The 24404-nt window shown below is 42.3% G+C and overlaps 1 protein-coding gene across 1 annotated transcript in view; it reads left to right on the top strand.

Annotated features, from left to right (window-relative positions):
* Nucleotides 1-24404, top strand: part of CFTR (CF transmembrane conductance regulator) — a 1176514-nt gene that overhangs the window by 216026 nt on the left and 936084 nt on the right. The window contains exon 2 of the mRNA XM_078674337.1: nucleotides 23719-23829. Coding sequence (XP_078530463.1) covers nucleotides 23719-23829 — 111 coding nt within the window. The remainder of the gene's footprint in view (nucleotides 1-23718; nucleotides 23830-24404) is intronic.

The following is a 24404-nucleotide window of genomic DNA, read 5'->3' as shown; positions in this document are numbered from 1 at the left end:
TTGGGTGGACCAAGGGCGCATTCGGGTTCGCCCCTGCGGGCCTGATTTGTCTCTTAAAGGTCTAGCCAGGCCTACTTCAAGGCCTCCTTTTTCTCTCCTTAATCTTACAAGGCCCAGTAAAACGCACTCTTTTCCAATTCTCTTTCTAAATGTTATCACTCTCAAAAGGTGTTTTATTCCATGTAATGTCCTTTTGATGGGAAGAGGAGTTTTCTAAGGTAGGAATATCAGGCAAGTGACACTACTCGTGCTTCCTCTGTGCGAGCCTTCAGGGAGAATCCCTCTACATTACTACCTCCACCTCACCCCTTGACTGCAGTGGGTTCTCTTACTGGCTTGATTATCCACTTTTCTACCACCCCTTTCCAGTGCATCCTATCTCACAGCTGACCTTGGGCCCCAGCCCCAATATCAGGCACCATTCGGTTCCACTTTCATTTTTCCTTCTAAAAAACATTAGTAAAATCACCTTCAAACTTGGAACATTGAATATAGCAGTAAATGTGATTAGCATGCAGTGTCAAGTATGCTCCACAGTTTTCCTAATCACCCGATGACTGTTAATTAAATAAATGAAAACAGAGAGGTCATGAAAGGACCGGCTTTAGCACTGGTGCAAAAGTCTTTTTTGGGGCCCCACCAATGACCTCTTTCTCAGTAGACACCTTTACTACTACCCTCCAACAGTGCCCTTCGTCTCTCCATAGTCCCTCCCCCTCATGACCTCCTCATCAGCTTCCCTCACTGCCACCCTACAGTAGTGCCCCTTATCTCTCTAGTTCCCTCAACCACATGACCTCCTGCTCGGATTCCCTCACTGCCACCCTCCACTAGTGCCCCTCATCTCTTCGTAGCTCCACCCCCACCCCATAACCTCCTCCTTGGCTTCCCCCACTGCCACCCTCCACTAGTGCCCCTTGTCGCTCTGTAGTTCCCCCCACCCCTTGACTACCTCCTGAGATTCCATCACTGCCAAAATCTAACAGTGCCCCTCATCGCTCCATAGCTTCTCTCCTTATTGACCTCCTCCTTGGATTCCTTCACTGCCACCCTCCACCAGTGTCCCTCATCTCTCTGTTGCCCCTCTCTCATATACATTTCATTTCTTATATAGCGCTACTCATATCAGTGTAGGGTGTCACAGTACTTAACATCACGCAAACATTATACAGAGACAATAAGTCAGTCTATGGGGAATGTCACATAAGCCAATGAGGATTACAAGGTGCAGGAATCACATGTCATCCATACTGGTGGGCAATATACTTTACAAGGGTTTGGTTTGGAGAAGCACAAACTCAGGATTTAAAGAGTTCTCCAGTGGTTGGGGGTTGGCTTTACTGATAAAAATGTATAACTGCCCAAACAAACTCTTTTTAGCAACATTGGAATAATGAAAGACTGGAGAAGTTCTAACTGTATCATAACACCAAAAAGCAAAGTTTGTATGCAGCTCTTTGATAACAGTTCATAGGTCACTGTCCTATTTTAGGATTGTAACTTCTGAACTGCAAGTAACACAAGGATCTCCGTGACAAAGGCAGCAACCCACTGAGCTATCTACGTAAAATTCAGTTTATCTGCATTTATAAACTACCAACAGACAAATGATTGCTCTCCAGCAGGATCATAAATCACCAGTTATCTATTTTCTTTTGATATTTGTAGTACATCGGTGGCAGATTTACTGCGAGGGCCAAGGCTCATGTTTGGGTGGGCCAGGCTCATGCTTGGGTGGGCCTGGCTCACCCGGCCCATCCGCAAGAACCGGGCCGGATCCCAGTACGAAACCAGTTATTGATTTCTTCTTTTTAATTCAACAAAATTTCAGGTGAAATGGTTATAAATAACCCATCGTCTCCAATTTCTCTTCAGTATATAGGATATATAGAAAAAAAATTCAGAATTCAAAACAATTGTTATCAAGCATTGGCAAAGCCAAGAGATCTTTTTTTTAAACATGCATTACCAATGCCAATAGTTGTAGATGGTAACTGAAGATGCAAGCCAGACCAAGCAACATCGACAATGCTTGCTTGAACGTTCATTCACACTAATTACCATTTTTTTACTATGATCTTCCAAAGACACACGATTTAAATAACCAGACAACACACCAATCCCCAGTCAAATGTGGCTTTTACATGCCCTCTGTGCTTTTTTAAAACCATATTTGGCACTTTCCTGGTGTTAGGTCGTAATTAGAGATCGCCAGGTCAGATACAACTCCTTGCAGGAGGAGGCAGTAGTGTCCTAGTAGATTTCTTGAGGTCCCAGAAGTGAAGCACTAGTCCTTTCTGTGGTAGGGTGCAGTACCCTAGGCTGCCACTAGAGATTCCTTGAGTAAGAGGGAACTGCTTTGTGTATCAGCTTGCAGCATTGTGCACCATTTGCACCATTTGTAAGCTTTTCGTGCAGGCTGCAGTGTCATAGACACTTATTAGAGGAACCTTTGAGTCAAACAGAACCTGTTGCTGTATGCAAGATGTAGTATCTTGGCTCTTTTTATCCACTGCCCAGTCAATTTCAGGATATCAGAGAATTATGAACAGAGCAAATGCCCATGAATGTCTCTTTTTGTTAAAACGTAGGGGAAAAAATGGCAACAACTGGACTGTGCTTTTGTTTTGAATATGCCGGATCACATAATATGGGTGGCTTCAACATATACATTTGCATCTAATGTCAATAGTCTGATGATTGTGTTTGTTTTCTATGTCCCAAATAAGAATGCTGATGACAATCATTTATTATGGCTCTGTGTGTAACTCCTTTATGTTATGGAAGACGTGAGCCTAATATTGATAGGTGTTATCAGTCATTGGCTCTAGAAGCTATTCCTCTTCTATACTTGGAAGTACTATTTTTTTATAAGGTATTTGTGCAAAGTGCACCTTAAACAGCCGCCAGTGTATTGTGCCAGGAAACAAACCAAGGCAGAATTCGCAGGATGGTGGGAATGGGAAAGCATTCCCGACATGGGAGAACAGGAAGGGAAATTAGTGGGGAAGGACAGAAGGGGAAAAATATAAGGTGGAGGCAGGAGCGATTACAGGTACAGATGAGATGAAAGTAAGGATGGAAGTGGGAGGATGGAAGCCAGAGTGATGATGGCTTGTCTTGCTGTGTTTGCGATGGCTTGTATGTACCAGTGATTACACTTGAGTCTCAAAAAGTGGTTTTGATAGTGTCGGTTTTTCTGGTATTAGGCCTGCTCGAATTGAAAAGCCATCAATGGTTGAGTTGTTTGAAAATGATGTAGGATGAGGTTTATGAAATACAGCTTGAAGCCAGTATGTGATATCTTCACCTAAGCATAGATTTCTCATGATAGACCATAAAATCCAATGGACAAAGTTGGGCAGATGTACCAGATACTGAATGGAAGCAAAATGAACAATTGATGGACGGAATGCTGAACAATGTCAAACATTCCCGCCCAGTCAGAGATCTGGGTCTCAATCCACAGTTTTGTTTCTTGCTATGCCATTCCAGTTTGTACACAGCCAAATGTAGTCCCGTGCTCACCATGCCACAGGATTCAAGCTATCCTGGCTGATGAGGGGAAATACCCTGAAACCGTTCCTAAGATGCATGATTCCGATCCAGTGAGGACCTGGCAGGGTCAAGACTGATTTTTATATGGCTAGGTCCGAACTGGGGTGGTGTGGTGAGGAAAACACTAATAGATTAAGGCCCAGATCTCTGTGCTGGGTGTGAGTATTTGACAAGGGTGGAGAAGTGTGGCTCAGGGGTTAGAGGCAGCAGACCCGGAAGCTGAGATCGGTCCTGGACCAGGGTTCAATTCCCCGCCTCGGCGGGTCTTGGGCTAAAAATTCCACGGACTCGATAATTCTCGCCCCGGTGCCTCCTCGACTCTCGGGTGCACACTCTGCGACTCTGGGCAATAGCTTGCTTAATCTCCACAACGGCCCCTCGCGGCGGGATGCCTGACTTTCACCTTGTGGATACCCTGATATCTCACAGGGGAATACCAGGATGGGTTCCCTAAGCAAGCGCCGGGACACCCACTGTGGGTAGCTGTGCGCTATATAAGCTCAACTACATACATACATACATACATTGTCCAGCATTCTGCCAATCAATTGTTCTTTTTGGATACTGACTGGAGTCATCAGTGAATTTAAAGACACAAAAAAGCCCCATTCTAAACATTGATATCTAGGGGAAAATGCACAAACGTTGCAGTTGCATATAAGCACCGCCCATTATGCACTCATTATATTATATTTTTCAGGAGTGACCATTTGTTTCCACTTTAACATTTTCTTGGGTAACTTGTACACAAACGTCACAGTTTGGCATTCAATTTACTATTTGTTAGCCGTAATGTTTTGAAGAGCTGAATGTCAAAGATGTTGAGTGCCAAATTTCCTTTTGTTCTCTTTATAAACAACAAACTTGGTAAGTTCACCTCAGATGGAGTTTGGCACTGTAGCAGTTTTAGACATATGTGTGGCCTTCAGCGCCGCAAATAGGATACAATGCTGAAGAGCTAGAAATGCTAGGATTAATGTTAAGGTGGGTTGAACCCTTCTTGACTGATTACCCTTAATATATGCCTTTTCAGTCTATCCATTCAGCTTCACTCTGTTAGTTGGTCATCATTTTCATCCATTGTTGTAAAAGTGAGACACCAAGATGGTGTTGTTCATATTCGGTATTTCGGAATGCCCTTTTACACTAGCTTAGCTTAAATAAAATCATCATCCCATTATATTTGCACATCTTTTACCAAATGCAGGATGACAGTCCAACATTGAAGAGATGTAAACCTTTGAAAGCTGAAACTCCCCAAGACTGAGGTCCTTGTGGCTGGGGGTTTAATTTTGAGCCACCTTCAGAATCAGTAGCCATCTTAGGCCCAACTTGGCATTGACAAACGTGTTGAAGAATTAAGTTGCTTACATTAATGTGGAGCTATCCTTATACCAATAGATATACTCTGTAAGGAATTGGGTTAATGGGGTATGAGCCCTGGTCAATCAGCAACCTTAATCTTTGTCAGGTGAGGCACAACCCAAACCTCGGCTGGTTGGTTACATATTTATTCATTTAAGAGTTTTATTTAGCACCATCTAGATCTGAAGGTATCCAAGTGCTTTACAACAGTAAATGTTCACATCAAAGATAACAAGTCTATACTGAGCAGCCGAGTCAGAGCCCTTTACAACAGTAAATGTTCACATCAAATATAACAAGTTTATACAGAGCAGCTGAGTCACATCAGATCAAATCAGACCAAATCCGTGGTTGAGCACGAGAGAGGAAAGATAACAAGGAAGGGGGATAGAGAGGACTGGGGGTAGACAGTCTGTCCAATTGGATGATAGATGACCCTCTAGTTGAGATGCCAGTCTAGGAGGAAGTCCTTTAGTTGTCTCTTGAAGCTCAAAAAAGATGGATTAATTATAATATGTACTGGGGTAAGAATCTAGCCCATAGGTTGTTGGTCACTTATGCGCTATATTTATGGTGGCTAGAGTTGTCTAGTTGCTACATGGATGCCTCTCGCTGTGGGTGTCCTGGTTGTATTTTTTCATTGCTCATTGTAAGAGTTTGGTTCTTTATTCTTTGTAGGTGAGAATGTGATAGAGATCCTGGATTCCCTGTTAGTTGTATTATTGGCCTGGTCAGGCTTTATGTTGGGTTGAGTGAATCCTAGTGGGGTTCCTTTCACCTGCTCTTCACCAGGGGATGTTTCTTGGGCACTGATCCACTTCCTGCAGTTGAGTAGTTGTTCCTCGGGCTGAGAGGGCTTTTTGTTGAAGGGTCTAGCTGGACTTTCTGTGAAGCTGAGAAGATATCAGAGCTTCAATTGCCGTTTGGTGTAGATCTTTGGGCAGTGTCTGTAGGTTTAAGGTAGTGGTTAGGAGTCGATGTGAGAGACAGGTGACTGAAGGGTTTTGCTAGGACTGCAATATGCTTTTTTAGGTCACTAAAAAGTGAGTCAAACACTTGAAGGTCATTTTCCTCTGCTTGGATGAGGATGTTTCCATTTTTAAAGATTGAGATGGGAGCTTTCGCTTTGAATGGGGAGGTGATATTATAAGTTTAAGGCCATAGGATATGCAGTGTAAGGCTTTGACTGTCTTGAGGGAGTAAAATGCATTCTGCCATTAAGCTGTTTTCTCTATGTTAGCATGAGCAAGTTACAGTCTTTACTTTGCTTTGCACATATTACTATACACACGTATTTTGCTTTGTGCCACACTGTACTTTCACACAGAACCTACTGTTGTTTTTGTGTCTGTGCTTTCCTGGAATTTAGTCTGAACACAGTAGACAAGGGCAAACAACAATGCCCCTTGTTATTCTGTTTTGGGCAGGCTCTAGCACATAGACAAAACACACAAAAGCAGCTGTTGTTTGCGAACATATACTCTTTGTCACATAGGTATGCATAGACATGCAAACAGACAGACGAGATCTCAACTACACCTGAGATGTAGAACCTTCATCTGTAAGGTGTACAGGGTCCGCTGCAAACACCCTTACTATGCTGACCGTATTTGTGTTAGGCATCTTTTTACTTATTGTGCATGCATACTGCATACTAGAGCACTATAGTTAAAATAAATATTTTAAACTGTTCTCGTGTCTCTGTCAGATCTTATTGTGGACATGTACGAGTGTGAGAGCGAAAGGGTGTGTTCTGTTACCGAGATTCCTTAGAGGGTCGGTAGTTTTGTGTTCCGGGTGGGTAAAATGACTTGTTCCTCTGTGAGTGAGTAGGAGGACAAGTGAGACACTGTAGCTAGTTGGTCCCGGGATCATGAGTACGATAGTGGTAGGATAACTCACTCTCTGCCTACTAACCTTCTGTGGTCCCAAGTATAGTTCTGAGATATTGCAGAATCCCTGCAACAGTGTGGACGATTTGATTGGTCTTAATGGCTCCTTTTGAGAAGCAAAAATAGTAGTCAGATATGGGGGTTTCCAAGTTGCTCCTTAGACTATTGTGTTTTAATTTGTTTCCTCCATTTTTGAATTGGTCAGGTAGGTAGTTAATAATGAGTAAGTTAATTCCTGTAGGAGAAAGAGTGGGAGGAACAGAATTATTGTGGTTCGACATCTTCCTTTATGTGAGAGGTCAATAAGATGCAATGAGGTCTTATAAACTGCAGATGGCCATAGTGGGATGAGCTTTTGAGGGATTACAAAATATTTGAGGAGCTGATTCAAGTGTGGGTAGGGGTTTCGATTGCTCCTCAATAGACTATCTTGAAGGAGGCAGGGTGTTTTTCTGTATGTGCCTATTTCGATAAGGCCACCTCAGTTAGAGGCATTGTCTTGACTGGAAAAAAGATTTCACTCCTCTCACAGTTTTGTTGCAGGGGCAGGCAAAGATCTTTAGTCAGGAAAGGACACTGAAGTTCTAATTCTATTACCATTATTTTAGATGTCTGCCATTTTGGTAGAGCAGGGAGTAATGCTGAAGTAATGCTAAGAAGAAAAGCTCAAAATGACTCAGAAAATGATCCCAACATGTTGCCTCTCAGATCCTTTGTTGGGGGAGGGGCACCCTCTTTCTTTAGAGTAGAGCAGGTAGTTTCTGCTGCTCCATTTTCCACTCTCCTCTCATGTTTGATCCTGCTCAGCCTAGCTCTCTTCTATGCCTACTCACTTGATGGGGGGATCAGAACCTCTTCATATATGGAAAACTCTTGTAGACCAAATATGGCTAAGATCCTGCACCTCTTCTGATAAAAACAGGTTCCAGAGTGGAAGTGAAAAGGCCGCCTTATGAGGGCTATTAAGGTCCTTCAATTAGATTAGGTGTCCAGGCCTGATACCATTTAACGATGGCCTCCCCTTTGAGGTTCCAGCTAAGTTGGAGATCAAATGAAGTCCTGCTTTTCTTTCAGTGACTAAGATAGTTTTTAGTCCGATGTCAGTTTCGCTGCCATGTCTCAGAGTATTTTAGCCCTATGTTCGTTTCACTAAAGTGATAGTGGCCTCCATCTTAAGGATGGGACTCCTTTGTAAGCAAGTTGAGAGAGGGATCGCCAAAATCTCATGCTTAATTTAGAGGTAATGTGTAAAGTATCTGTGCCAAATTAGATGCAGGTGCACTGCCTTCAGTGGTTAAACTTTCAATTGCAAAATTCCAATGTTTGATGTGCTCCTGGGGTATCGCTTTCTGGTCGGAAGCTTAACTCTGTACTGCATCAAAAGTTCAGCCCCGGAAACTGGGTTGAATCCCCCTAGGCACAATCTTGATCCCATCATACAAAAAGGGGGGGAGGAGGGCCTAAGGGGATGTTTAAAGACCTCTCACCGCTACAACCCCTCAATAGACAATATAACAACAAAGAGTAGCAGTGGGTCAGTAATTATATACCTCTCTCATATGTATCTGGATCAGCAGTGGATAGATGCAAGGAGTAAAAACTAAAGGAGAATATCTTTCCTGTGTGGAAAAATACCCATCAGTTGTCGATCCTGTGCGCCCTGTTCATCATTTGGGTGCCTTCACACCAGGAAGGTAAATATCAACCACTGTAGATGTTTGAAATTAAACAGTGGAGAGCATGAGATGTTATACCAGAATCAGGGTGTGGAAGGACAACAAAAGAGTAGTGCATGTGACAAGTGAAAAAGTGAACTGTAAATAATCAGGTAAAATTGGGTAGAAAAAGGATAAACAACTTTATTAAACACCTTATTTCTCCCAAATCAATAAAAAGCGTGCAATGATAGTGGCTTCAACAAATAACCACTAATCCTTATGTAAGGTCAACAATGTTTCTGCAGTCTAAAACTGGACCCTAAATGGTATCCTGCTGCATTCTTCAGGACCAAAATCGCGACTACTCAATAAAAAGGTGAAAAAAGGAAAAGGTATCACCTGGGTATTCAATAGTTCTTCATTCTCCTCGCTATCAGAAAATCCACATGGTCACAAGGGAACGATGGCATCCATCCAGAAAAACATATAAAGAGATAACAACCAAAAAAGCACCAAGTCCAACTGGTTACATGATCAATTAATGACATGCACAAGTGACTAGTGCAAACATCCTAGTCTTGTGTATTGCAAATTACACCCACACTTTTTTTTATATAAAAGTGGTTACTCTTACTTACCAAACTTGGAGGAGAGAAACACTCCACCCCACCTGGCCACAGCTCAGGTAAATGGAGCCCCGCACTGGTGGGCAAAAAGAAGAAAAGGGGAAAGGGAAGGGTTACTCGGACATGTCAGGTAACTGACTTCATCACACCGCCCAAAAAAACAACAGACAACTTGTGTGAAGACTTTGCCTGCCGGCACGACTATTATTTGTGAAGTGCAGGTTTGGTTACGCGATTATTTTAATTATCACCTCAAAGCCTATACATCGCTACAGTACTTAGGTCTCAAAAACGTTATCACTCCTCAAGCATCAAGTGGACACACTCACCCTCTACACACCGCCACATGTCAATATCACAGAAAAGTTGACTCTTTTCAGTTTGCAAACAAATGTCGGGCTCGGAAGTGGTCCGCACTCAAATGTCGTGGCTTACCTTCCGGTCGGTACTCCAGACGTCCTTCTGAGCGTCTCGGGGAGGTGCCGACCGGAATTGAAAAAAGCCTTAAGTAAGCTCCTTCCTCTTTCGAATAAACAAAACGCGACGTCATCGACGCATGCTCACTCGCGTGAGCGCGTCATCGACGTGCGTCTGCCTAAGTATCATGGGAAATGTAGTTGTACTTATCAGCGCTCGTAATTCAATGTCAAAAATACACTTTTATGAAACACTGTGCCTCTCCTGTTTACCAATAACAATTGGCCATGGCCTCATGATTACTTTATCCCAAAATATTCATAAAGGACAGGCAAAGTGTGTACAAAACGAGTCAAGTGACATGTGTTAAATATGCGTATTCATTTAACAATTTGTTATGTTACTTGCCCACAGCTGTCCCATCTCTGACTACCAGTATCCATAGCACGGAACAAGTATTGTTGTACACATTGTTCCCACACAGAATCCACCATGTTAACAATTGTGGTTAACCTCATCAGTCTGGGGACATAAATATCTTTACTGTCCTTCGTGCTTTATAATTACTTAAATCCTCCCATCTTTTATGTCTTCTGAGCTGTTATATCTCAGTTAGCTATACTATCCAGTTAGCACTGTCTGTTTTTAGAGAGATACAAAAACAGGGGGAGAGAAGAAGAAATAGGGGGGCGGTGTGTGTGGTGTTACCCCCTGACTATAGTAAGATGTCTATCACAGCGACATCCAAGGGATATCCTCATTCAATCCCGCGTTATCCGAGTTTAATTTATAAACCCATTTCTGCTCAAGCCTGAACAGAAATTGCTTTACATCTGATACATAGGTCGGGATCAGTGGCTGCTCAATCACAGTCCACTTCAGATCAGTCGGCAATGACCAACATCTAGAAAATGGTTCGTCATCTTCGTTGCCTGTCGCTGGCATCTAATAGAACTCTTATGTTCCGAGATGCGAACCTTTATTTTTCTGGTGGTCATCCCCACATACCTTAAATCGCAGGGACATGTAATGAGATATATCAAATTGGCACTGTTGCAGTTCGTAAACCGTTGTTGTAACCATGGTCTATCTGTGCCGATGTCTATGCTCGTTGTCTTAGAGGTTTGGGGGCAGGCAGCACAATTCCCACAAGGATGATGGCCTTTGACCGCTGGCATATCCCATAAGGTGCCTACTGGTCGTGGTCCAACCATTCTAGGTCTTGTATGGACCAATTGGTCCTTCAAATTCTGACCCCTTTTCCACGCAAAAAGAGGAGGAAGTAATCTATCGGTCCCTGTGTTCAGAATTGCCCAATGTTTTCTCACAATTTGTTGGATCTTATTAGACTGTGTAGAAAAAGTGCTGACACAGGTCATCCGATCCTTATTCTCTTTTGGCGGGCAAGTTTCCAACAGGCTCTCACGATGATTATTGGAGGCCCTCTTTTTTGATCTACGAATCAAATTTCTCTGATAATGTTTGGCCATCAGGTTTAACTCTAAATTCTTAGCATGTGTCTCAAATGTAGTCTTAGTTGAGCAGTTTCGCTGAATCCTTAAAAACTGCCCAAACAGTAAATTATCCCGTAGGGCTTTAGGGTGACAGCTTTGATAACTTAACAAAGAGTTCCTGGCCATCGGTTTTCGATACAATTCGGAATGTAATCCAGCATCAGTGGGTGAAATGAGTAAATCCCAAAAAGCTAATTGTTGCTTACTACATTCCAACGTGAATCGTAGAAACAAGTTCCTGCTATTCAACCAGAGATGAAAATTCTCGAGGTCAATTATGGACCCTCGCCACACCACCAGAACGTCATCTATATAACGTTTCCACACACGCAGATTACTGCGGTATGGGTTCTCCTCACTCAAGACGTGTTCCTGTTCGAACTGGTGCACATACAGGTTAGCGAGACTAGGAGCAAAGACGCTGCCCATGCTAGTCCCGCTAACCTGCAGATAAAAGGTGTCTTCAAACTGAAAAGAAATTTCAGTCATGGCTATTGTAGCCAGAGTCATAATTAGGTTGACTGGTGTAATGGAATTGAGTTCCCTTGTAGTTAGCAACCTCTCTACCACTTCTAGCGTTTCTGCCTGTGGTATAGAGGTATAAAGGGATTCTACGTCAAACGAGACTAGCAAATCCAACTCTCTATCGTACTCAATCTCTGGTAGAATCCTGAGGACATCCTTCGTGTCCTTCAAAAAAGTGGGCATCTCTCTAACAATGGGTTTGAAAAAGAAATCAACAAAGGAAGAAAGTGGCTCCAACAAAGAGCCTATTCCCGAGATTATTGGGCAGCCTGGGGGAGGCCGTTGTACTTTGTGTACTTTCGGTAGTACATAAAAATATGGTACTACCGGATTTGCTGCACACAAAAACTGTGCCTCTTTCCCTGTCAACCATCCTTCTGATAAAGCTTCTTCCACCACAGTTTTGATCACCACTGAAAGTCTCTCAGTAGGATCATCTTTCAATTTCCGATAAGATTTAACATCATTGAGTTGCCGTAGGCATTCCTCACGGTAGGTGCCAGAGTCCAACAGGACTATGGCACCCCCTTTGTCAGCTGGTTTAATTGTTAATGACTCATTATCAGTCAAACCCTTGAGAGCCTCTTGTTCCTTCCGAGAGAAGTTAATAAAAGGCTTTTGGTCTTGTTGGTACAGGACCTTCAAATCATGGTCCACTGCCTCCTCAAAGGCCATAACCTTGGCGGGAAGTCCCGCTGTGGTAGGATTGAATGTAGATGGTCTCTTGAGGCCGGTGTTCACCTCCTCTACAAGATCATGAGAGTCTTTGATGTCTTTCGAAAAAAGGAAATGTAACCGAACTTTTCTAAAGAATTTTCCAATCTCAATTTGAGTGAGAATGGGAGCTTAGATTTATTACAAGGCTGGTGTCAATGACGTCCCTGGTTGTTCCTGGGGGATCTTCATGCCACTCCGCAGGTCCATTGTCTTCGGTGGCAGATTCCATTGGACTTGCCCCTGTTGCTGGGATCGTCTCCTGCCTCGCCCCCTCCCTAGACCAAACCCTAAAAAAGGCTGTTGGTTGAAATCAGGGTAAAACTGCTGTGGACCATAAGGGCCCATCGGAGGCGGAAAAGGTGGAGTACCTACTCCCCATGGATTGGGTTGCCACCACGTTGGGAACGGCATTTGACCAAAGTTTTGATTAAATCCCCTCCTGTTCCTTCTGTTACCAAGTCCACGATAGGTATTCTGACCACTACCAGGATTTGATGAATCAGAGTCACTTGACTTGTCCTCTGAGCTCGAGGTTCCATGTGTTGATCCACCCCTCCGACCATTGTTGTTAAAAGGTGTGGGTACATATGTATCACTCGTGTACGGGTAAGTTTTCTCAAATGTAAACTTGGCAAGATCCTTTTTGCATTTCTCTAATTTGGTAAAGAGGATTGAATCTTTAAATTCTTTACTCGTTTTATTACCTTCATCCTGACTCTTAGTAAAGGCCTTGTTTGAAATAGTTGTTTTTATTTGACCCTCAAGAATCTGAATCTCTATCAAGATCTTATCTGCTGCCTTCTTGGCCGTCTTAATTATCAACAAGAGCCAGTTTCGTGTACATTTCCAGGCGACCAAGGACCAGTCGCGCAGGAAATCCTTATCGTCTAAAAATAAACGTGGTGCACCGAGTGGCTTAATTGTCATGAATGCACCACGTTTATTTTTAGACGATAAGGATTTCCTGCGCGACTGGTCCTTGGTCGCCTGGAAATGTACACGAGACTGGCTCGTGTTGATAATTAAGACGGCCAAGAAGGCAGCAGATAAGATCTTGATAGAGATCCAGATTCTTGAGGGTCAAATAAAAACAACTATTTCAAGCAAGGCCTTTACTAAGAGTCAAGATGAAGGTAATAAAACGAGTAAAGAATTTAAAGATTCAATCCTCTTTACCAAATTAGAGAAATGCAAAAAGGATCTGGCCAAGTTTACATTTGAGAAAACGTACCCATACACGAGTGATACATATGTACCCACACCTTTTAACATCAATGGTCGGAGGGGTGGATCAACATATGGAACCTCGAGCTCAGAGGACAAGTCAAGTGACTCCGATTATTCAAATCCTGGTAGTGGTCAGAATAGCTATCGTGGACGTGGTAACAGAAGGAACAGGAGGGGATTTAATCAAAACTTTGCTCAAATGCCGTTCCCAACGTGGTGGCAACCCAATCCATGGGGAGTAGGAACTCCACCTTTTCCGCCTCCGATGGGCCCTTATGGTCCACAGCAGTTTTACCCTGATTTCAACCAACAGCCTTTTTTAGGGTTTGGTCAAGGGAGGGGGCGAGGCAGGAGACGATCCCAGCAACAGGGGCAAGTCCAATGGAATCTGCCACTGAAGACAATGGACCTGCGGAGTGGCAAGAAGATCCCCCAGGAACAACCAGGGACGTCATTGACACCAGCCTTATAATAAATCTAAGCTCCCATGTACTGACTGACCTGGAAGAACATGTCTTAAATAGAGGTTTGGGGTTTGTAGCCACTAACAAGGGGGACCCTTTTCTCACGCAAATTGAGATTGGAAAATTCTTTAGAAAAGTTCGGTTACATTTCCTTTTTTCGAAAAACATCAAAGACTCTCATGATCTTGTAGAGGAGGTGAACACCGGCCTCAAGAGACCATCTACATTCAATCCTACCACAGCGGGACTTCCCGCCAAGGTTATGGCCTTTGAGGAGGCAGTGGACCATGATTTGAAGGTCCTGTACCAACAAGACCAAAAGCCTTTTATTAACTTCTCTCGGAAGGAACAAGAGGCTCTCAAGGGTTTGACTGATAATGAGTCATTAACAATTAAACCAGCTGACAAAGGGGGTGCCATAGTCCTGTTGGACTCTGGCACCTACCGTGAGGAATGCCTACAGCAACTCAATGATGTTAAATCTTATCGGAAATTGAAAGATGATCCTACTGAGAGACTTTCAGTGGTGATCAAAACTGTGGTGGAAGAAGCTTTATCAGAAGGATGGTTGACAGGGAAAGAGGCACAGTTTTTGTGTGCAGCAAATCCGGTAGTACCATATTTTTATGTACTACCGAAAGTACACAAAGTACAACGGCCTCCCCCAGGCCGCCCGATAATCTCGGGAATAGGCTCTTTGTTGGAGCCACTTTCTTCCTTTGTTGATTTCTTTTTGAAACCCATTGTTAGAGAGATGCCCACTTTTTTGAAGGACACGAAGGATGTCCTCAGGATTCTACCAGAGATTGAGTACGATAGAGAGTTGGATTTGCTAGTCTCGTTTGACGTAGAATCCCTTTATACCTCTATACCACAGGCAGAAACGCTAGAAGTGGTAGAGAGATTGCTAACTTCAAGGGAACTCAATTCCATTACACCAGTCAACCTAATTATGACTCAGGCTACAATAGCCATGACTGAATTTTTTTTTCAGTTTGAAGACACCTTTTATCTGCAGGTTTGCGGGACTAGCATGGGCAGCGTCTTTGCTCCTAGTCTCGCTAACCTGTATGTGCACCAGTTCGAAAAGGAACACGTCTTGAGTGAGGAGAACCCATACCGCAGTAATCTGCGTGTGTGGAAACGTTATATAGATGACGTTCTGGTGGTGTGGCGAGGGTCCATAATTGACCTCGAGAATTTTCATCTCTGGTTGAATAGCAGGAACTTGTTTCTACGATTCACGTTGGAATGTAGTAAGCAACAATTAGCTTTTTTGGATTTACTCATTTCACCCACTGATGCTGGATTACAATCGGAATTGTATCGAAAACCGATGGCCAGGAACTCTTTGTTAAGTTATCAAAGCTGTCACCCTAAAGCCCTACGGGATAATTTACCATTTGGGCAGTTTTTAAGGATTCAGCGAAACTGCTCAACTAAGACTACATTTGAGACACATGCTAAGAATTTAGAGTTAAACCTGATGGCCAAACATTATCCGAGAAATTTGATTCGTAGATCAAAAAAGAAGGCCTCCAATAATCATCGTGAGAGCCTGTTGGAAACTTGCCCGCCAAAAGAGAAACAGGATCGGATGACCTGTGTCAGCACTTTTTCTACACAGTCTAATAAGATCCAACAAATTGTGAGAAAACATTGGGCAATTCTGAACACAGGGACCGATAGATTACTTCCTCCTCTTTTTGCGTGGAAAAGGGGTCAGAATTTGAAGGACCAATTGGTCCATACAAGACCTAGAATGGTTGGACCACGACCAGTAGGCACCTTATGGGATATGCCAGCGGTCAAAGGCCATCATCCTTGTGGGAATTGTGCTGCCTGCCCCCAAACCTCTAAGACAACTAGCATAGACATCGGCACAGATAGACCATGGTTACAACGACGGTTTACGAACTGCAACAGTGCCAATTTGATATATCTCATTACATGTCCCTGCGATTTGAGGTATGTGGGGATGACCACCAGAAAAATAAAGGTTCGCATCTCGGAACATAAGAGATCTATTAGATGCCAGCGACAGGCAACGAAGATGACAAACCATTTTCTAGATGTTGGTCATTGCCTGACTGATCTGAAGTGGACTGTGATTGAGCAGCCACTGATCCCGACCCATGTATCAGATGTAAAGCAATTTCTGTTCAGGCTTGAGCAGAAATGGGTTTATAAATTAAACTCGGATAAAGCGGGATTGAATGAGAATATCCCTTGGATGTCGCTGTGATAGACATCTTACTATAGTCAGGGGGTAACACCATACACACCGCCCCCCTACTTCTTCTTCTCTCCCCCTGTTTTTGTATCTCTCTAAAAACAGACAGTGCTAACTGGATAGTATAGCTAACTGAGATATAACAGCTCAGAAGACATAAAAGATGGGAGGATTTAAGTAATTATAAAGCACGGATAGTAAAGATATTTATGTCCCCAGACTGATGAGGTTAACCACAATTGTTAACATGGTGGATTCTGTGTGGGAACAATGTGTACAACAATACTTGTTCCGTGCTATGGATACTGGTAGTTAGAGATGGGACAGCTGTGGGCAAGTAACATAACAAATTGGTAAATGAATACGCATATTTAACACATGTCACTTGACTCGTTTTGTACACACTCTGCCTGTCCTTTATGAATATTTTGGGATAAAGTAATCATGAGGCCATGGCCAATTGTTGTTGGTAAACAGGAGAGGCACAGTGTTACGTAAAAGTGTATTTTTGGCATTGAATTACGAGCGCTGATAAGTACAACTACATTTCCCATGATACTTAGGCAGACGCACGTCGATGACGCGCTCACGCGAGTGAGCATGCGTCGATGACGTCGCGTCTTGTTTATTCGAAAGAGGAAGGAGCTTACTTAAGGCTTTTTTCAATTCCGGTCGGCACCTCCCCGAGACGCTCAGAAGGACGTCTGGAGTACCGACCGGAAGGTAAGCCACGACATTTGAGTGCGGACCTCTTCCGAGCCCGACATTTGTTTGCAAACTGAAAAGTGTAAACTTTTCTGTGATATTGACATGTGGCGGTGTGTAGAGGGTGAGTGTGTCCACTTGATGCTTGAGGAGTGATAACGTTTTTGAGACCTCAGTACTGTAGCGATGTATAGGCTTTGAGGTGATAATTAAAATAATCACGTAACCAAACCTGCACTTCACAAATAATAGTCGTGCCGGCAGGCAAAGTCTTCACACAAGTTGTCTGTTGTTTTTTTGGGCGGTGTGATGAAGTCAGTTACCTGACATGTCCGAGTAACCCTTCCCTTTCCCCTTTTCTTCTTTTTGCCCACCAGTGCGGGGCTCCATTTACCTGAACTGTGGCCAGGTGGGGTGGAGTGTTTCTCTCCTCCAAGTTTGGTAAGTGAGAGTAACCACTTTTATATAAAAAAAGTGTGGGTGTAATTTGCAATACACTAGACTAGGAGGTTTGTACTAGTCACTTGTGCATGTCATTAATTGATCATGTAACCAATTTGACTTGGTGCTTTTTTGGTTGTTATCTCTTTGTATGTTTTTCTGGATGGATGCCATCGTTCCCTTGTGACCATGTGGATTTTCTGATAGCGAGGAGAATGAAGAACTATTAAATACCCAGGTGATACCTTTTCCTTTTTTCACCTTTTTATTGAGTAGTCGCGATGTTGGTCCTGAAGAATGCAGCAGGATACCATTTAGGGTCCAGTTTTAGACTGCAGAAACATTGTTGACCTTACATAAGGATTAGTGGTTATTTGTTGAAGCCACTATCATCGCACGCTTTTTATTGATTTGGGAGAAATAAGGTGTTTAATAAAGTTGTTTATCCTTTTTCTACCCAATTTTACCTGATTATTTACAGTTCACTTTTTCACTTGTCACATGCACTACTCTTTTGTTGTCCTTCCACACCCTGATTCTGGTATAACATCTCATGCTCTCCACTGTTTAATTTCAAACATCTACAGTGGTTGATATTTACCTTCCTGGTGTGAAGGCACCCAAATGATGAACAGGGCGCACAGGATCGACAACTGATGGGTATTTTTCCACACAGGAAAGATATTCTCCTTTAGTTTTTACTCCTTGCATCTATCCACTGCTGATCCAGATACACATGAGAGAGGTATATAATTACTGACCCACTGCTATAATCTTGATCCCTACAGAAAGGGTTCACCTTGTTTTAGTATAAGATGTTAAGAATCACAGTAAACAAAATTTGCAATCCATGAATTTGATATATTGGACATGATTTCAATCCATCAACATAATTCAATGACAATTATCATTCATTCATCTTTTCTGAGTGCGCTCCAATGCATTTAGGGCATGGCACCCTTCATCAGGGAATGCTCTATAATTGAACAAAATATGTCATGATGTAGTGAGGAAACCTGCTCATATCATATCAACCTATATGAAAAAAAAATCAAAATAGATGTATAAAAATATATCTGAATAATAAACAATCATAAATACTATCACATGAGATACATCCAAATGCGTTCAACAATAATTACTCTCAAAGGAGAGTGTTCCATTCCACATGTATTTTGATGATAAACGTGGCTCTATTATAACAAGATCATCAAATATTAGACTGAGCAGCTTCAAAATATTAAAACAATAATTTGATGAGCTCTAATCTAGTTTTCTAAATCCATAATGGTTATAGAACGCGAAATTCCCCTTTAAATCCAGGTACAAACCCAGGTACTTGTAGCTGTCTATCACTTCCAGGAGAGTGGTATTTAGGAGGATTGTGGCAGCCCGCCCTGGTTGGTTAGAGATAGACATTTGTTTTTGTGTTTAGCGCTAAGTGGTTAATGTTGACATATCTCGTCAATGCCTTTACCAATCTTTGTAGGCTCACTTTTGTCATGCTGAACAGCACAATGTTGTCTGTGTAAGACAGATGAGAGAGGTGGAGTGGACCCAGCTAAGGCAGATGAGAGTTTACCTGATCCAAGGCTGGGGACAGATTTGCCATGAATAAATAAAAGAGATGATGCACCATCACACATCCCTGCTTGAGTTGTTGGTTGATTGGTATTTTTCTAGATATTCTTGTGCCAACACCAATTTTCACTTGAATACAAATTTCTGAATAGAGCTGTTCAACTGCTCAAAGCTTATTTAGGAGAATTCCCCATTATTTAGTTTATTCCAGAGTAATCCACTGTTGACACAGTCAAAGGCTGCTTTAAGCTCAACAAAGCAGAGATGTAATTTCTTTTTGATCTTTACTTTGTTCAATTATGAATATAGTTGCTAGGATATTTGTTATTGTACCTAAGCCTTTCCTAAAACCTCATTGGTTTAACAGGAATATATTTTATGAGGTTGACCAGTCAGGTCCACTAATATGAGGCAAGCGTAATACTTTGCTTTGGAATCCAGGAGTGTAGTGAGCCTATAGTTGGCAGGATTGACCTAGTCTCCTTCTTTAAATATCAGATTTATTATGGAGCTGCACGATCTCTCTGGTATGATGCTGCTTAACTGCTTGTCTTTAATAGAGCAGATCGCCCCTGACCAGTACTCAGGTTCTCCTTTAAAGATGGCCGTGGTATGCCATTTGACCCTGGCGTAACCTCACGACATCCAACAAGTAAAACTTTTTTAAACTCAGGAGGGTCAATATTGTGTACCTTCATCGAAAATGAGGTGACACTTCTCTTTAAATGGGGCTTGTGAGATTGTGAGAGGTTCCGTTGAAACTGAGCTGTTACCAAAGTGATTGATGTTGTCTTGATTGACAGAGCGTTCATTGATGGTGAAAACATAGCTAAGATGGGAAACCCATTGTAACTTCGGTATAGTTGAACTGCTTATTGCTTTCGTTGATCCATTGAGGCCATTCATTGTTTCCCAGAATTTCCTGGAGTTTGTCTGCCTGGAGTAAAATATTAGTCTCGACCAGAATGCCTCATTGGCGGCTCTCCTATCCTCCCAGATTTGTTTTTTGTATTGTTTCTTTAGGGTTTTTACTCTTTCCCAAAGGGAGCAGAGCTGACCTCCTGTTCCTAGGCGTCTGATGGATTTCTTTAGCTCTTTTCTTAGAGCGATGCACTTGGTCAAGAGCGTAGCTGGCTGATGTCACACTGTGGGTGGATCCACTTTTCCGGGCCCAGCTTGTGTTAGTAGTTCCACCCTAAACTTTGTCCATGCATCAATTAGGGTGTTACTGGTGATTACACTATTGGTCATAAGGCTTCTTGCCAGGTTAACAAGGTCTACTATTGATTTACTGTTTCCATCTCAGACGCTTTAGGTTGGTTGAGTGTAGCAGGCCTATTTCCGCTGGCGCCGATGGATGACTTCGGATTGTTAGCCCTAGTGATAGCGTCTGATATGAATGATCACTTTCTTTTGTACATATCATTTTGTATTGCTGGCTCAGTGGAATTAATGGCAGTGAAACAATTGTATAGTTGATGATTGCTCTTGAAATTGTCCAAAATAAGTATAGTTCGGGGGAGGGGATACCTTGAGTGAACTAAGCACCCTCATGCCTAAGAATTCTAGGGTTGTCACAAATTATTCTCCAGTTGGGTTTTGACTTTTGGTGACATGCTTTGTCTGTGCTGGGACTTTCCAGAAACAGTTTTCCGCAGGTAGAATGTCGTCTTTATCAGGATAATAGATACAATTTGCATTAAAGTCACCTGTTAAGATTATGTCCAATGTTGGGTTTGCTTGTCTGCCATACTCTAGGATAATATTTCAAGTAGCTCTTTCTTTCTTACTGAATTGCAGTAGCTCTTTCTTTCTTGCTGAATTGGAGTGAGCATAATCATTGAATAAGAGTAATGGTGGTCTGTTATCTTCAGCCCATTTAGTAAACTTAATTATTTGAAGACCTGAATCTGCGAAAATAGTTCCTTGATGCAGCTATCCAATCTGAGAGATATGTATCCTGGGAGGCCTACCATAGTGTTGCAATCTGGTAGCCAGAATTTGGTAGTGTGAAACCTACTACTGGGAGGGCAACTATTGACAATGTCTCTTTCAGGGCAATGATGTAGCAGTCTTTCCAATTTTCTGGTGGGAAGCTGTCTGGCTGGAAGCCATCTTTTATTAAGGCTGGTGATGGTCCATCTAGTCACAACTATGCTCGCTATTGCGTGTGTCTGTCTAGGAGGAATACACAAAGCCCAACTATCAACTACACCCAGTCATGTGACCCAGGGACAGGCTGCAGGCACCAAATATCGAAGGAAGAAAAATGGCATTTTCCAAATTGTAATTTAAAATCCGATTTCAACCTAAGTTAGGATTTTTCATTACAATTCCAAAGACACCAAACATGAACTGGTACCTGTTCCCATTTGGAAATTACACTTATAAAATGTAATAAGGTAACTCCATTGTTATCGTATGGAAGAGGCAGGCCTTGCAGTCCTGAAAAGTGACTTTAGGGGTTTTTCTCTACTAGGACATGTAAAACTTTTAAGTATATGTCCAACTTTTTAAAGACACTGCATCCTGCCCTCAAGCTGTCTACCCTCGGGGTGACATATGTATTAAAAAGGAAGTTACGGGCCTGGTAATTTTGTTATTTTATCAGCTGGAATACACCATTTAAAACTGCACACACACAGGCTGCAATGGCAGGCCTGAGACATGTTTAGAGTGCTACTTAAGTGAGTGGCACAATCAGTGCTGCAGGCCCAGTAGTAGCATTTATTTTACAGGCCCTGGGAACAGGTAGTTCCACTTTACTAGGGACTTGCAGGTAAATAAAATATGCTAATTGGGTACAAGCCAATCTTACCATGTTTTAAGCAGAGAGCACAAACACTTTAGCACTGGTAACGTATGCAGAGTAAGAAAACCAGAAAAAAATTAAGTCAGCAAACAGAAGGGTTGATGGCAAAATTTAGGGGGAAAGCCACGCCACGGATGGCAGGCCTAAACATACTTTAACATTCTTAATTCCATTCCTGTTAATTCCACTATAGGAAGAAATTGTAAGTGCATTAGTCCATCCCTGGGTAACTGAAACAGCCTTAATGTGCCCCCTTGTCAGGAAACTACACACAGAGAAGACCTATAGATATAACAAAAATGCAGCAGCAATCAGCATCAACTCCTACAAGTCTGCCACGGGTGAACAGGCATGCTGGGGGCTGACCTTCCTGGATCAGATTTTAATTGACTAGCTGAACTATGCACTGTAACTCACTGAAGCAAGGGATACTGCCATAAGACCAGTGTATGGGCACTGTACAAAGACCTTGAGATAAACCGTAAATTTTGTAAGGGCTCTGATGCTATCCACACAAAATTATGGGAATTCTGTAACAACTAGTGGATTGAAGCCTATCCTGGCAATCCAATTACTGGCCAATGCCAAAAATAATATTTGGATGAAGCAATATCATTTCCCTGGTGTCACTTTAATGCTACAAACAGTGCAGTACAAGCATTTGATCTTGATAATACCTGTGATTTACTTTCCACCACCCTTGTAAACCTTCCTTTCTGTAGTTTAGCCAATAAGAATAACCAAAATCCTGAGCTGATAGATATCTGTTAATCCCAAGGGATAATAATCCCTTGGCACAACTGTATGTGAATGTCATAGATATGTGTGCTCTCTGCAAATAAACAAGAAACAACTAAACCTACTGTATAAAGCTAAAAAATGAGTGGAGCCAGATTGCCTAAAGATTTGTCAATCCTCTTATATCAGCAGTGTATGGCCACCCTGGAAACATGCGGACCACTTCTATCATAAAAGTTGGTACATCTAATCATAGGATCTGCAACCGGGGCACCTGTGTACAACCTTTCCCAGAAGTCAAACAAGATGTCAGCCCTGAAAGTCAGGTGATGAAACATTACACAGAAACCATTTGAATCACCTCTCTCCAAAGCCAAGTGCAAAGGGAAAGAGAAATTAATCTTCCAAATTCAGTTCAGCGACAACAGTACCAGCCTTCGTACTATTACACACATGTGCCTAGGGCTTCTATGTCATCTGATTAATTCCGGTGCTATCCTGAAGTATTCCACCCAAAAACAATTCTATTCCTAGCAGCTGATAAGTTCAGCCTCTTAATGACTAATTAATTCGTCCCACCAATGTATTCAGTCTGGAAGTTCTTTGAACAGCCAATTGTTGCAGATGGCAATGCTCCTACTCCCACAAACACTAATAGTGTTATCAGGGGTTACAATTTACAAACAGTGTAAAAAAAGAAAATTGTGATTTGCCTTCTAGCTCGCTGTATGGTTTACCTGACGAATGAGCAGATGGCTATTATCTGAGTTTTGATCAAATCTTTAGTATAGATGCCTCAATGTCATTCTGATCCAGAGATGTCTGGGAGGTGGTTTGCCTAGAAGATCAAATTTCCACATATGGGATTAGTTTATCCTTCCTAGGAGTTCCATGGCTTTCAAAAATGAGAAGACAAGTAAAGTTGATGGATTCAGATTTAAACTCTTTAGCTAAGTTTTCCAAAATGAACAATGATGCCAATATTAGCTAATAATGCGCATGTCACTGCTGGTAAATCTTCTTGTATCTACTTCCTAGAATACCCAGCAAGACCTTTGTGCTGAGGGGATATTCTTCTTGTATAGTTTACTCTTTGGATGCTGCCTCGATTGACTGTCTCCTTCTAACCGTGTCAATTTTTCCATGTCATGGGTTTAATATGCTTAGGTTGATTATAAGTTAAAATATAATAAGTCACATACAACTCAGCTTCTTTTTATCTCAGAGTTGTATCATTTGTTTCAGATGGACAAACCCTATTTTGAAAAAAGGTTACAGACAGCGGTTGGAGTTATCAGACATTTACCAAATCCCTTCAGCTGACTCTGCAGATAATCTTTCTGAACGACTGGAAAGGTAAGCTAATGCTTCTTACACCCCAATCTTATGATTGGAATTTATTGTGGATAGCAATGCCTCAGTTTCTTCTTCTATTTCTCGTTTCATGTTTATGTGGCTGACACCAGGACATTTTCTTGTATTTAAACACCCTAGAAATAAACGTTTCACATTGTCTCTTGGTAGCTCGATAATGGCTGCTAATCCACTTCCTTATGAATAATTTTGCTAAAACCATGATAATCTAATTCAAAACCACATCGTCCCCCACTACGCTGCCCTCTCATATCATGTTCTCTTCTCTCCCGACATCTTGACACCAGCCTCAGCAGCCAAACATCTTCGAATAAAGTGACACATAAATTATTATTCACAAACACCTCATAGGAGCCAGATTTCAGCCTCTCATGAATGCACTTGTCAGGGTGTTTCTGCCCAGATCATGCAGTTGTGGGGATAACAAGTGTCAGACCATATGTGGGGGACCACACGGCAGGCAGGACTAGTTGGCCTCAAGCTTGGTGGTAGAGGTTATTTGCTGCTGATCTCACGGAGCTCATACTACTATGGCTCTGCAAACAGGCCAAGTGCAA

Source organism: Lissotriton helveticus, chromosome 1_1 (genome assembly GCF_964261635.1).
Source record: "Lissotriton helveticus chromosome 1_1, aLisHel1.1, whole genome shotgun sequence".
Lineage (NCBI taxonomy): Eukaryota > Metazoa > Chordata > Amphibia > Caudata > Salamandridae > Lissotriton > Lissotriton helveticus.
Note: the sequence above shows the minus strand (reverse complement) of the source record. Positions and strands in the feature narration are given on the sequence as shown.